The 13,379-nt window shown below is 49.1% G+C and overlaps 1 protein-coding gene across 1 annotated transcript in view; it reads left to right on the plus strand.

Annotated features, from left to right (window-relative positions):
- FAM124A (family with sequence similarity 124 member A) overlaps positions 1-12,098 on the plus strand; it is a 40,740-nt gene extending 28,642 nt beyond the window's left edge. The window contains exon 4 of the mRNA XM_054163011.1: positions 11,223-12,098. Coding sequence (XP_054018986.1) covers positions 11,223-12,020 — 798 coding nt within the window. The 3' untranslated portion in view covers positions 12,021-12,098. The remainder of the gene's footprint in view (positions 1-11,222) is intronic.
- Positions 12,099-13,379: the final 1,281 nt, after the last annotated feature.

Below are 13,379 nucleotides of genomic sequence, written 5' to 3' on the forward strand. Positions count from 1 at the left end.
TTTGTTAGGCCATCTGCAGGCACATCTGGGCACTGGATCAGCATGCTCTGCTTCACTGCACCACATCCCAGGGAGATAAAGGGGATAACAAGCAGCAAGGTGTTGACAGCTGCCTTCCCTGCAGAGGGGGTGTCTGTGATAATCCAGGGCCAGGTTAATGTTCATTCCTGTGCCACAGGGGAGTTCATTCCTGCTTAGCATTGCAATCAAGGAGCACAGGTCCTCCTCTTGGGAAGAGAATGATTCAGGTTTTGAAGAAGGATAATTATCAGACTGAATTGCATTCATGAAGCTTGTCAAACAGTCCAACCCTCTTTCTGTGGAAAAGGTGTTGTGGGTGCCATCCTTCCACTGTGCAGCCCTCCAAATGTGCAGAGAGGTGTGTACCCCCCTCTGGCTTTGGAGCTCCTGGGACTGGAAATCCAGGTGCACAGCCAGACATGAGCCAGCGGTGTGCACTTGCAGCCCAGAAGGCAAATCACATCCTGGGCTGCCTCAAAAGGAGTGCAGCCAGCAGGTTGAGAGAGGTGATTCTGCTCTGGTGAGACCTCACCTGGAGTACTGCATCTAGCTCTGGGGCCCTCACCACGAGGACATGGACCTGATTGAGAGGGTCCAGAGGAGGGCCACAGAAATGATCAGAGAGTGCCTCTCCTACACAGACAGGCTAGGCCACTTGAGGTCATTCAGCCTGGAGAAGAGTAGAGTAGAGTAGAGTAGAGTAGAGTAGAGTAGAGTAGAGTAGAATACAATAGAATAGAATAGAGTAGAGTAGAATAGAATAGAATTAACCAGGTTGGAAGAGACCTTCAAGATCATCAAGTCCAACCTATCACCCAACACCATCTAATCAATTCAACCATGGCACCAAGTGCCTCATCCAGTCTCTTCCTAAACACCTCCAGTGATGGTGACTCCACCACCTCCCTGGGCAGCCCAGGGACTCTGGGGAGACCTTACCACAGCCTTCCAGTGACTGAAAGGGGCTTACAAGAAAGCTGAGGAAGGACTATTTCCAAAGGTGTGTAGCACTAGGACAAGGGCTTTTAAAACAGAGGAGGGCAGATTTTGACTGGACATTAGGAATGAGCTCTTTACTATGAGGGTGGCAGAACACTGGAACAGGTTGCCCAGGGAGGTGGTGGAAGCCCCATCCCTGGAGGCATTCAGGCTTGATGGGGCTCTTAGCAAGCTGATCTGGTTGGGGAACCCCCTGCTTACTGCAGGGGGTTTGGACTAGATGACTCCTAGCGGTTCTTTCCAACCCAGTGCATTCTGTGATTCCATGGGCCACAGGGCAGCTGTGCTCTGGTGAGTCACATTGCACACAGTGCTGGAACTTTTCAATGCCACTTTGCAGATGCCACCCACAGACATCCCAGGCTAGAGCTAAACAGGGCTCAGGAGGCAAGTCAGCTGCCTGTCTGTGCCAAGGCAGTCACCAGTTTGTCAGGCTTAGTGCTTGCACTGGGTTAGCCTGAGCTAACTTCCAAACTTCAGCTTACAAGAGCCATTACAAAGCTTGCACCCAGCAGCTGCACTCACCTGGGTCCCCTTTGCTTTCTTCCTTTGCACAAAGTTTCTGCTCTGTGGCATAACTTTGCTTTATAGGTTCTTAGAATGGAATGGAATGGAATGGAATGGAATGGAATGGAGTAGAATAGAATAGAATAGAATAGAATAGAATAGAATAGAATAGAATAGAATAGAATAGAATAGAATAGAATAGAATAGAATAGAATAGAATAGAACAGAACCGAACCAGCACCCCCAGGTCCCTCTCTGCCTGCCTGCTCTCAGCCACTCTGACCCCAGCCTGTAGCACTGCCTGGGGTTGCTGTGGCCAATGTGTAGAACCTGGCACTTGGATGTGTTCAATCTCCTGCCCTTGGACTCTGCCCCTCTGTCCAGCCTGGCAAGGTCCCTCTGCAGCATCCAGCTTTGAAAGTACCAAGACTACCTTTTGGATTCTCACAGAATGCTGCTACTGTAAATATTATTTATGCCCACAGCATTGATAATAACTTTCACTGCTTCCCAGTTCTATGAACCCAAACAGTGACCTCCTGCTATTTCTCAGCCAGTAAACCAGTTGGCACTTAGTAATCATCAGGATATTTTCATTTACTTCATGTGGATACTGCACCTTTATGCAGATCACAGTCACTAATTGTGCCCCAAATGGTAACTTAACATCCCTGTTGAAATACAGGCAGTGTTTAATGTTTGAATACACTTCCATGCTTAGACTAACAAGATGTGACCTCTGTGCTTTCCTTGGTGTGCTTACAGGGGCTTGAATACTTGCCAGACAGATTGATCCATGTTCTTAACCCATTTTGCAAATGCAATTACCAAGGGGCTTAGATGAAGTCAGCACAACAGAAAATGAAGTTATTCATGGCCAGGATAAGTCTGGTTAATGCCACAGAAACTATTCCTTCATTTGCAAGGAGACACTTCACAGTTGTTTTGTCACTGCAGCTTTTCTACCTTGGATAGTTAGCTCCAAGGTCCAGCTCTACACAGCTGAGGCAAAGGCCAGGAGAAAGGCTTAAGAGCATGTTTGCCTCCTGTGGGAAGACACCCACCCTGCTTCACCAGTGCTAAGCCCACAAGCAGGAGCTCTGGGGTGCTCCTGCCAGAGCAGTGGGAAGAATATGTGAACAGTGTGGCTAAGAATGCACCACATACTCCTGTGCTGAGTCTGCTGCAGGTTTCACAGGCCTTGGCCAAATTCCTGGCTGCCTCTGGGCATAATCCTCGCAGAGGAGGCTTAAATGCTAATGCACTTGCACTCCTGGCAGTGCAGTGTGGGAAGCAGGAGAGGTTAATAACCCATGGCACTGGCTTAGCCAGGGGAGCAGGGGGAGTGAGCAGAGAGAATAAAGTGCACAGATGGCTTCTTTAAATCATGAGAATGCATTTGGATAGGGGGGAAAAGGACAAACAAAACAAAGCAAAGCACAAAGAGTTTGGCAGAATTTCCTACCCACTCTGCATGAGGAGCAGCACACAGACGTGCTGGGGAGCAACAGGGGTGACAGCAAATTGTCATCTCACCTAAGTAGTGGCTCAGTGCTTAAACAATAGACTTACTGCCATTTTACATGCTGAAGTGGACCTGAGCCACCCAGAAGATGTCTCCTGGCAGATTAGGCTGAGGGCATACACAAGGGCAGTGCCTTCCTGGAATGTCAAACAGGCACCCTAGGAGATGCCAGCATAGAATAGAGTAGGATAGGATAGGATAGGATAGGATAGGATAGGATAGGATAGGATAGGATAGGATAGGATAGGATAGGGTAGGATGGGATGGGATAGGATGGGATGGGATAGGATGGGATGGGATAGGATAGGATAGGATAGGATAGAATAGAATAGAATAGAATAGAATAGAATAGAATAGAATAGAATAGAATAGAATTAACCAGGTTGGAAAATACCTTGGAGATCAAGTCCAACCTATCACCCAACACCATCTAATCAACTAAACCATGGCACCAAGTGCCTCATCCAGGATCTTCCTAAACACCTCCAGTGATGGTGACTCCACCACCTCCCTGGGCAGCACATTCCAATGGCAAATCACTCTGGGAAGAACTTCTTCCTAACTTCCAGCCTAAACCTCCCCTGGCACAGCTTGAGACTGTGTCCTCTTGTTCTGCTGCTGGTTGCCTGGGAGAAGAGACCAACTAACTCCCCCCTGGCCACAACCTCCCTTCAGGGAGGTGGAGAGAGCAAGGTGGTCTCCCCTGAGCCTCCTCTTCTGCAGGCTAAGCAACCCCAGCTCCCTCAGCCTCTCCTCCCAGGGCTGTGCTCCAGACCCCTCCCCAGCTTTGTTGCCCTTCTCTGGACACCTTCCAGCACCTCAACATCTTTCCTAACCTGAGGGGCCCAGAACTGGACACAGGAGTCAAGGTGTGGCCTGACCAGTGCTGACCAAAATATCAGGTACCTGATTCACCCCATAATAACCAACTTCATGCTGAAATCCCTCCCCCCTGCCATCTTCAGCACCAAGAAGTAAGCAACATTGCTGGAGAGCTGAAAGTCCCCAAAAGTCAGTGGTTTGTTAGGAGTCTGTGCTAACCCTGCCAGAAGCAAGGCAATCAGATCTGGCATTGTAAAGCTTCTATGCCAGTTAATTGTGCTAATGAACCTGTACTGTTTTAATGAGGTGGCTATTTTCTGCCTAGTGTTGCTTTATAGAGCATCCTTAGAACCAGTGCAAATGTTCATTGACCATAGTTTTCAGTTAGAGGGGGTTTTGTAGCTGATTTGCTGAGTTAATCAGCCAGTGCTTCTCTTACCTGTACCAGCCAACTGTGATCTTAGGCAGCATGGTTTGTTACCTGGAGCTTTAGTGCTGAGCAGATTGCTTGTGGACCCAACCACTGAGAATTAGTAACTTGCTGTTGGAAACTCAGGTCTCTGCTACCTTGGAGATGTCTCCATCACTGTATCACAGTGTATTAGAGGTTGGAAGGGACCTCAAGAGCTCATCAAGTCCAACCCTCTTGCCAAAGCAGGATGACTGAGGGTAGTCCACACAGGAATGCACCCAGGTGGGTTTTGAAAGCCTCCAGAGAAGGAGACTCCACAACCACCCTGGGCAGCCTGTTCCAGTGCTCCATCACCCTCCCTGTTTCTCTGGGTTCTGACCTCAGTGGAGCCTTTCTGGCAGTGCTTAATAGAGATAGTGTGTGATGAGATCACTCTCTGCTTTCTTAAAAAGCAGACAACCTAAAATAGGCTGCAAGAGCACTCAGGTGTGGACAGCCCAGGTGGATTTGTAGGTGCATTGCTGTGGGGTTTGCCCCAAGCTGTTTGTGGCACTCCTGGGTATTTGTCATGAAAGTCTTCTGCAGCCCACTGTAGTACACAAAGACTCCAAATCCCTCCAGGCTTCACAAAGATTTGTGCAGAGGTTATAAATGAGCAGCAGATCAGCACCAGATGAAAATACCTGTTCCAACAGAGAGCAGATCTGTTCAGTCACTGGCTGGGTTTGTTGTGCATCTTTGTGGTGAGCTCTTTCTCCCTGTGTTTGGAACCTCAGTCAAAACCAAAGTGTCAAGCTGGGTCGTGTCATTGTCCTCTGAGATGGCTGACCCTCCTCTCCAGCAGCTCTGCTTGGCTGTGGTGGATGCAGGCAGCATGACTGTACTGGGCAGGGCTCTGCCAGGCTGCAGCGAGGTGACACCCAATGCAGAAAGCAAGCTGTGAGAAGGCTGAAGAAAAGGGCTTAAAAAAGACAGATATGCAGAAAATGTAGGCAGATGGAACTGCTTCCAAAGCCAAGGGCAGGACTGAGGGGACAGGAGAAGGCTGTTCAGCTGAGAAGAGTAGCTGCATGTGCCTCCTACTGTCCTTGAGGTACAAAAACAGGCTTTTCTCTTTTTGGCATCCCATGACACAAAGTGCAGTGCAAGACCAGCATCTCCTGCTTGCCTGTCGTGGTTTCTCCCATGAGCAGCCCCACCTGGAAATCCAGCCTGAACTCTGTGGGGCTGTCAGGCACTGTAAGGCTAAACCGAGGAGGAGCGATTACACTAATCTGTGTGCAGCTCTCCATGTGCTGTGCTAGGCTGGAACAAGTGAGGACACTCAATAGCCTTGGCACAGGACTAGGAGCTAGTTTTACCTGAGTTTTAATCCTGGTTAAGTCATTGAATCCTCTCTGTGATCTCTGGCAAGCTACAGAATATAGATATAGAAAAGTCTTACTAGTCCACATAATCCAGTTCTCTACAATATAGGATTAGCCTCTAATCTTTATTCACTGGTAACTCATGAGATGGACCTTCTGATCCCGACATGTAGTACAGTTCAATATTCTCATGGCCAGGAAAGCCTTCAGTTAGATTGCTTTAAGAAGAGAGTATTAAGACAAGCCCCCCTATTATTTGCTCTTTCTGCTCATATCATGAAGAGCAGCACTGGGAAATAGCTCTTCTAAATAATAACATAACTAAACTACACAGCATTGAGCTAACCTGGGGGTACTGGTTGATGGTAGGCTGAACATGAGCCTGCAGTGTGCCCAGGTGGCCAAGAAGGCCAAGGGCATCCTGGCCTGCATCAGGAACAGTGTGGCCAGCAGGAGCAGGGAGGTCATTCTGCCCTGTGCTCAGCACTGCTCAGGCCACACCTTGAGTCCTGTGTCCAGTTCTGGGCCCCTCGGTTTAGGAAAGATGCTGAGATGCTGGGAAGTGTCCAGAGAAGGGCAACAAAGCTGGGGAGGGGTCTGGAGCACAGCCCTGTGAGGAGAGGCTGAGGGAGCTGGGGTTGCTTAGCCTGGAGAAGAGGAGGCTCAGGGGAGACCTTCTTGCTGTCTAGAATAGAATAGAATAGAATAGAATAGAATAGAATAGAACAGAACAGAACAGAATAGAATAGAATAGAATAGACCAGGTTGGAAGAGACCTTCAAGATCATCATGTCCAACCTATCATCCAACACCATCTAATCAACTAAACCATGGAACCAAGCATCCTGTCAAGCCTTGCCCTGAACACCCCCAGCGCTGGCAACCCCACCACCTCCTCAGGCAGCCCATTCCAATGGGCAATCACTCTCTCTGTGTAAAACTTCCTCCTAACCTCCAGCCTAAACCTCCCCTGGTGCAGCCTGAGACTGTGTCCTCTTGTTCTGGTACTGGTTGCCTGGGAGAAGAGACCAACCTCTGCCTGACTACAACCTCGCTTCAGGGAGTTGTAGACAGCAATAAGGTCTCCCCTGAGCCTCCTCTTCTCCAGGCTAAGCAACCCCAGCTCCCTCAGCCTCTCCTCACAGGGCTGTGCTCCAGACCCCTCCCCAGCTTTGTTGCCCTTCTCTGGACACGCTCCAGCAAGTCAGCATCCTTCCTGAACTGAGGAGGGAGGTTGTAGCCAGGTGGGGGTTGGTCTTCTCCCAGGCAACCAGCACCAGAACAAGAGGATACAGTCTCAGGCTGCACCATGGGAGGTTTAGGCTGGAGGTTAGGAGGAAGTTTTACACAGAAAGAGAGATTGGCCATTGGAATGTGCTGCCCAGGGAGGTTGTGGAGTCACCATCCCTGGAAGTGTTTAGGAAGAGCCTGGATGAGGCACTAGAATAGAATAGAATAGAATAGAATAGAATAGAATAGAATAGAATAGAATTAACCAGGTTGGAAGAGACCTTCGAGATCATCCAGTCCAACCTATCACCCAACACCATCTGATCAACTAAACCATGGCACCAAGTGCCTCATCCAGGCTCTTCCTAAACACCTCCAGTGATGGTGACTCCACCACCTCCCTGGGCAGCACATCCCAATGGCCAATCAGCATAATAATAATAAACAGCACAAGAACCCTGCTGGCCCAAAAACCAGGAGAGCTAATAGCTGTCCCTTCCCTGCTCCCCTCCTTACCCCCCTGGACAGACAGGGACATGAGCAAGAGCAGAGAATGGTTTTTTAGTACTTAGCCAAAACAAAGAGCACAGCTAAGGTCAGCAAAGCCAGCCAGAAACAGCAGTCAGTGTCTCCCAGAGCAAGGAAGCTGAAAAAGAGAGAGACAGATAGTACATACAACCCCACTTGATTGCCAGTGTGTCCAGTGGGATTGTTGGGAGCTTATCATTATTTTCCTTTTCATACCCAGTGCTGATTTATTTCCATTCTACCACTTTCTGTTCAAGATCTGTGGAGAATTGTCAAGGTACAGCCTAGAACTCCCACATTTGGTTAGCAAGTTCCTACACGAGAGCCCCCAGGATTTCTAGCAGGCGTGTTCCATCTCACCTCATCCATGTAGCTTGGCATTGCCCTCTGCCTCACACCTTCATAGGTGATGCCCTGGGTAAAGCATCCTTCTGAGTGCAGGTAATTTGATTGCACCTGCAGTCATTGTGTTGCATAGCTGTAACCCAAAACTAGCAAGAGCTGTTTTGAACTGGAGGCTTCATAAATACTAGCAAGATCTCAAGACAGGTAGTTACACATGTGTCTCTTTTATTCCCAAAATAATTGGGTCTTTACCTATATTAATAAAGTAAACATGCCCAGGAACCTCCCCTGGCACAGCTTGAGACTGTGTCCTCTTGTTCTGGTGCTTCTTGCCTGGGAGAAGAGACCAACCCCCACCTGGCTACAACCTCCCTTCAGGGAGTTGTAGACAGCAATGAGGTCTCCCCTGAGCCTCCTCTTCTCCAGCCTCAGCTCCCTCAGCCTCTCCTCACAGGGCTGTGCTCCAGACCCCTCCCCAGCTTTGTTGCCCTTCTCTGGACACCTTCAAGGGTCTCAATGTCCTTCTTAAACTGAGGGGCCCAGAACTGGACACAGGACTGAAGGTGTGGCCTAACCAGTGCTGAGCACAGGGCACAATGACCTCCCTGCTCCTGCTGGCCACACTCTTCCTGATGCTTGAAAGAGTCCAGCACAGAGCCATGAGGACAATGAAGGGAGTGGAACCTCTTCCTTACGAGGAGAGACTGAGGGAGCTGAAGGCTCCTTAGCTTAGAGAAGAGGAGACTGAGAGGTGACCTCATCAATGTTTCTAAATAGGTAAAGGGTGAGTCTCAAGAGGCTGGAGCCAGGCTCTGCTCAGTGGTGCCCAGTGACAGGACAAGGGGCAGTGGTGGATGTTGAGGTAGAGGAAGTTTCATGCAAATATGAGGAAAAATGTTTTCACTATGAGGGTGACAGAGCCCTGGAACAGGCTGCCCAGGGAGCTTGTGGAGTCTCCCTCTCTGGAGATATTCAAAACTTGCCTGGATGTGTTCCTGTCTGATGTGGTGTAGGTGATCCTGCTCTGGCAGGGGGGTTGGGCTGGATGATCTTTCGAGGTCCCTCCCAGCCCCTGAAATTCTGTGATCCTGTGATTAATTCCTCCATGAATTAATTTCATTCTTTATGGCACTAAGGAAAAGAGCTTGTTGTATGATACAGAAGCAGGTTATGAATTACCAGAGCCCCTTGTGAGTCCATCAGCCTATACATTCATCTGCAGTGCCTAAGCGAGCGCCGATGGTCTGGCTGTCCTATAAATCACCTCTAGCTAGGCAGTCACTCTAGCTAGGCAGTCACTCTAGCTAGGCAGTCACAATGGAGAAGAACATTCTTTGCAGATGTGAAAACCCTGTTCTGCCTGGTAAAAAGCACTGCAATGAAAAGCAGAAGATAGTTATGACAGATCTGGGTCACTAAGACAATGTGATGCGCCCTAGCGAGATGTCAGGAGCGGCGATGTATGGACTGCTTGTAGAGACAGGGGATACAAAGGACCTCTGAAGGTCGTTTCCAGCCTAGTTGATTCTATGATTCCTTCATTGCCAGGTCTTGTCCCTTTCTGTCATGTCATGTAATCTCTTTGGTAAAATAATCAAGCTCCACCTTTATTCATTGCTTGTCTTAGAAGACTGCTTCTGATGTGGTTGGAAACCTTTTATTAGTTTGTGATTTGGGTTTGTTAATAGGTAGTTCATCTGGGTTTTGCTGGTTTGATCATTTTAGGATAGGATGGGATAGGGTAGGGTAGGGTAGGATAGGATAGGATAGGATAGGATAGGGTAGGGTAGGGTAGGGTAGGGTAGGGTAGGGTAGGGTAGGATAGGATAGAATTAACCAGGTTGGAAAAGACCTTTGAGATCATCAAGTCCAACCTATCACCCAACACCATCTAATCAACTCAACCATGGCACCAAGTGCCTTATCCAGGCTCTTCCTAAACACCTCCAGGGATGGCAACTCCACCACCTCCCTGGGCAGCACATCCCAATGGCCAATCTCTCTTTCTGGGAAGAACTTCCTCCTGACATCCAGCCTAAACCTCCCCTGGCACAGCTTGAGACTGTGTCCTCTTGTTCTGGTGCTGGTTGCCTGGGAGAAGATGTATCAGAAATGCTGTGTCCAGCAGGAGCAGGGAGGTGAGTGTCCCCTTGTACTCAGCTCTGGTGAGGCCACACCTCAAATGTTGTGTCCAGTTTGGGGCACCTCAGTACAAGAGAGGTGCTGGAGCCAGTGCAGAGCAGGGCAAGAAAGCTGATGAAGGGCCTGGAGAATAAAGCTGATGAAGAGTGACTGAGGGAGCTGGGGATGGTTAGTTTGGGAAAGAGGAGGAGACCTCATTGCTCTCTGCAACTACCTGAAAGGACATCGTGGAGGGCCTTGTGCTGGTCTCTTCTCACAGGTAGTCAGAAATAGAACAAGAGGGAATAGCCTCAAGCTGTGACTGGGTAGGTTCAGACTGGACATTAGGAAAAGACTTCACAGAGTGGTCAGGCATTGGAATGTGCTGCCCAGGGAGGTGGTGCAGTCACCAGCCCTGGATGTGTTTAAAGGTCATTTGGATGTGGTGCTTGGGAACAAGGTTTAGGGGTGAACCTTACAGAGTAGGGTTCAGGGTTGGACTTGTTGATCCTGAGGGCCTTTTCCAACCTGAATGTTTCTGTGGCTCTGTAATTCCATAGGAAGGCCACCAGGCCTCCAGCTGCTTTTGGAGAGTGACATTGGCTCCCATTTGTCACAGCTGCTGTCCCTGTGTAAATGTTCAACTATCTGGCAGGTAAACAACTGAATCCTGCCCTAGGGATGAGATTCAGGTGCCAGCTCAGATCATAACCATCAGTCTAGGTGCCTACAAGCAGCTTAGGTGTTTAATGCTGTGCTTAAAGTCATTAGAAGCTAGTTAGTAGAGGAAGTGGTTTGTAGAGCACGCTGCTCAGCTAACCATATGTGAAAGAGAGAATGTGAGACCTGAAAGAAGTAGCAAATTCCCATTGAGATGACAGAGTGTGAGGTTGCTTGCTAAAGGCTTTGTAATGTTTCAGAGGAAAAAGCAGGAAAGATTAACACTGTATTAAGGAAGAAATGGGAAATGAGAATGACGGCAGCATGCATCTCCCTTTCTGTGCTTCAGCTGTCCACTAAGGCAGCAATGTCGGAAGGCAGAGTATGAATGAATCTGCACAAGGCAATAGGAAGTGAGAATTTCTAGCTGGTGTAATCCAGCCCACAAGGCAGGGCTCCTCTACCATTTATCCTCCTTGTCTTCAAGGCTTCTTATGTAAATATTTGGGGCTTTTGGCAGGGCTCTTTCTCTTTGTTATTGAAGCGAAACATTTGCTGCAAGCATACCGAACGAGGTCTGCTTCGTAATTATTTGCAGTAACAACTCAGCAATGGAGACTTAGCAGTTGTAAGGCTGCCAACTCTGTATTAATATCATCTTCTTCTCTCCCTCTCCCGGCTGCAGCAAACAGGCAGTTGGTGTAGGAAGTCTGCAAAGCAGAACAAGCAACCGTATCCATCTGTGTCAACAGATCCCCGCTTCACTGCTCTGCCAGCCTTTCTTCCTCACAGCCACCGCTCTGTCCCTCAGCAGCCAAAAGAAATGGGTCAGAACAAAGTGCACCACACTAATGGCCTTGGCCATTATCTTGGTTTCTCCCAGCAGGACTTGAGACACGGTGATGGAGGCGATTTTGCACGCAGATCCAGCAGCGCCTGCAGCGTTTCGTGGCCATTTCAGCGCAGCAAGTCTCTGTTCTGCCTGCCCACCGTGAGCTCCTCCTCAGCTTCAGAGGCTGTGGATTTCGGTGAACCATTGCAGTTTTTGAGTGCTGGCTCACCTGCAACCAGGTTAAAAATGTGGAGGTGCAGCCCCAGGCTTCATGTTGATGACTTGGAGGGTGCCCAGGAGACTGACGTAGACACAGGGATGAAGCTGTCTGCCTCAGACCTGTCTGTGGTCTCTGCGTACTCTGCCCTTAATGGATTTTGCAATGATATGGAAGCCTCTCTTCCCATATGGAAGCACAGTAAGGCTGAACAGGAGGCCACCGGTGGAAGGCCTCTCTCAGACGTGTGCAATACCTTTGAGTCAGTGGATGGTGTGCTGCCTTCTCTTCCTGAATGGTCTTCCAGCTCATTCATGTCAGCATCTCTCTCCAAGCAGCCCAAACGCTCCTCGAGAGCAGCTGCTGGCTCTCTGGGTGCTCATGGTAGTGCTTGTCCAGCATCTCCAGCTAATGAGGAAGAATTTTACATCTGAAGTTTCCTGTGTCTTACACCTTCTGGAGCAAATGGGACAGCAGTGGGCCCACCTTCAGCTTGCAGCTGGTTCCTTGCTGAGGAGAGGTGATGAAACAGAGCATGCCAAACGTTTGCAGAAAGTACTTGGACCCCCCAGAGGTGGTTGTCCCTAAGCTACACACAGTCAAGCAGTCTGTTCTTGCACCCTGTACCTTTGTGCTGAGGGAGATGATGGACAGAGGCTTGTCCACAGCAGTGCAAGGTGGATGTTCCCTACGACTGACTGTCGGCTGAAGGTGGTGAAGGAAATACCTGAAGCATCAAATAATACTCCAGTTTTCTTTGACAGAAAACAGAGGTTCATTGGTGACATCAAACTCCTTCACCTCTCTTGAGGAATTCCCTTTAAATGAGGAAATGTGAGAGAGGAAAGGCATCATCTTTCCCTCCCACCAGTCCAAAGGCAGCTCCAAGCACAGCAGGCTCCAGCACACAGCCTCCAGTGGAGGCAGGCAAGACATTTCCTGCAAGGACATGAGTCCTTCTTACCTCACAGCTGCAAGTGCTGAGGTGAGGAGGAGATTCACTGCTTCCCCAGGCAAGAGGAAGCTGTGCTGTCTCTCTTCCTTTGACACTCCAGGATGCAGAAAGTGCCAAAAGGGAAACCTTACACAGGGTGTTCAACTCTCAGAACTGGGTTCCTCCAGTTGGCAGGAAGCCATCAGGGCTGGTGTTAAAGCCACTTGAGTGGTGACCCAAGTGAACAAGGTTTGCTGCTGCTAACCCACCCAGCACAGAGCTTATGCTTTGGGAACACAAACCATGGAGGACAGCCCAGCATTTTTATGTATTGCTGCACCTCTAGTCCCCAAGACAGGGCAGCTCCCTGGGCTTTATGAGGTTGCTATGTTTCTGTTGAAAATAATGAGTTCAGAAACATATTCTTCATGTTTCCAGTGCAAGTGTACTCCTGTATGAGGAAATCACATTTCATTCTCCAGTGACTCTCTCTCTGAGGTCAAATTTTACTGGTTTTTCAGGAGGTGATTTTTAAAAGCTCATTCTTGGTAACCTCTCTGGCTCCAATTCAAAAACAAGATGTTAGTCTGGCAGCTAAGGAGCTGGAGCTGTATGCACAGCCTGCACAGAAACACAGAATCTGTAAGGTTGGAAAAGACCTCAGAGATCATCAAGTCCAACCTAGCAGCCAACACCTCAGGACTAACTAAACCATGGCTCCAAGTATCACAGTATCACTAAGGTTGGAGGAGACCTCGAGGATCATCGAGTCCAACCTGTCACCACAGACCTCATGACTAGCCCATGGCACCAAGTGCCACATTCAATCCCCTCTTGAACAGGGGAGGTGCTCCAGCCT

Source organism: Dryobates pubescens, chromosome 7 (genome assembly GCF_014839835.1).
Source record: "Dryobates pubescens isolate bDryPub1 chromosome 7, bDryPub1.pri, whole genome shotgun sequence".
In the NCBI taxonomy this organism is placed as follows: Eukaryota; Metazoa; Chordata; class Aves; order Piciformes; family Picidae; genus Dryobates; species Dryobates pubescens.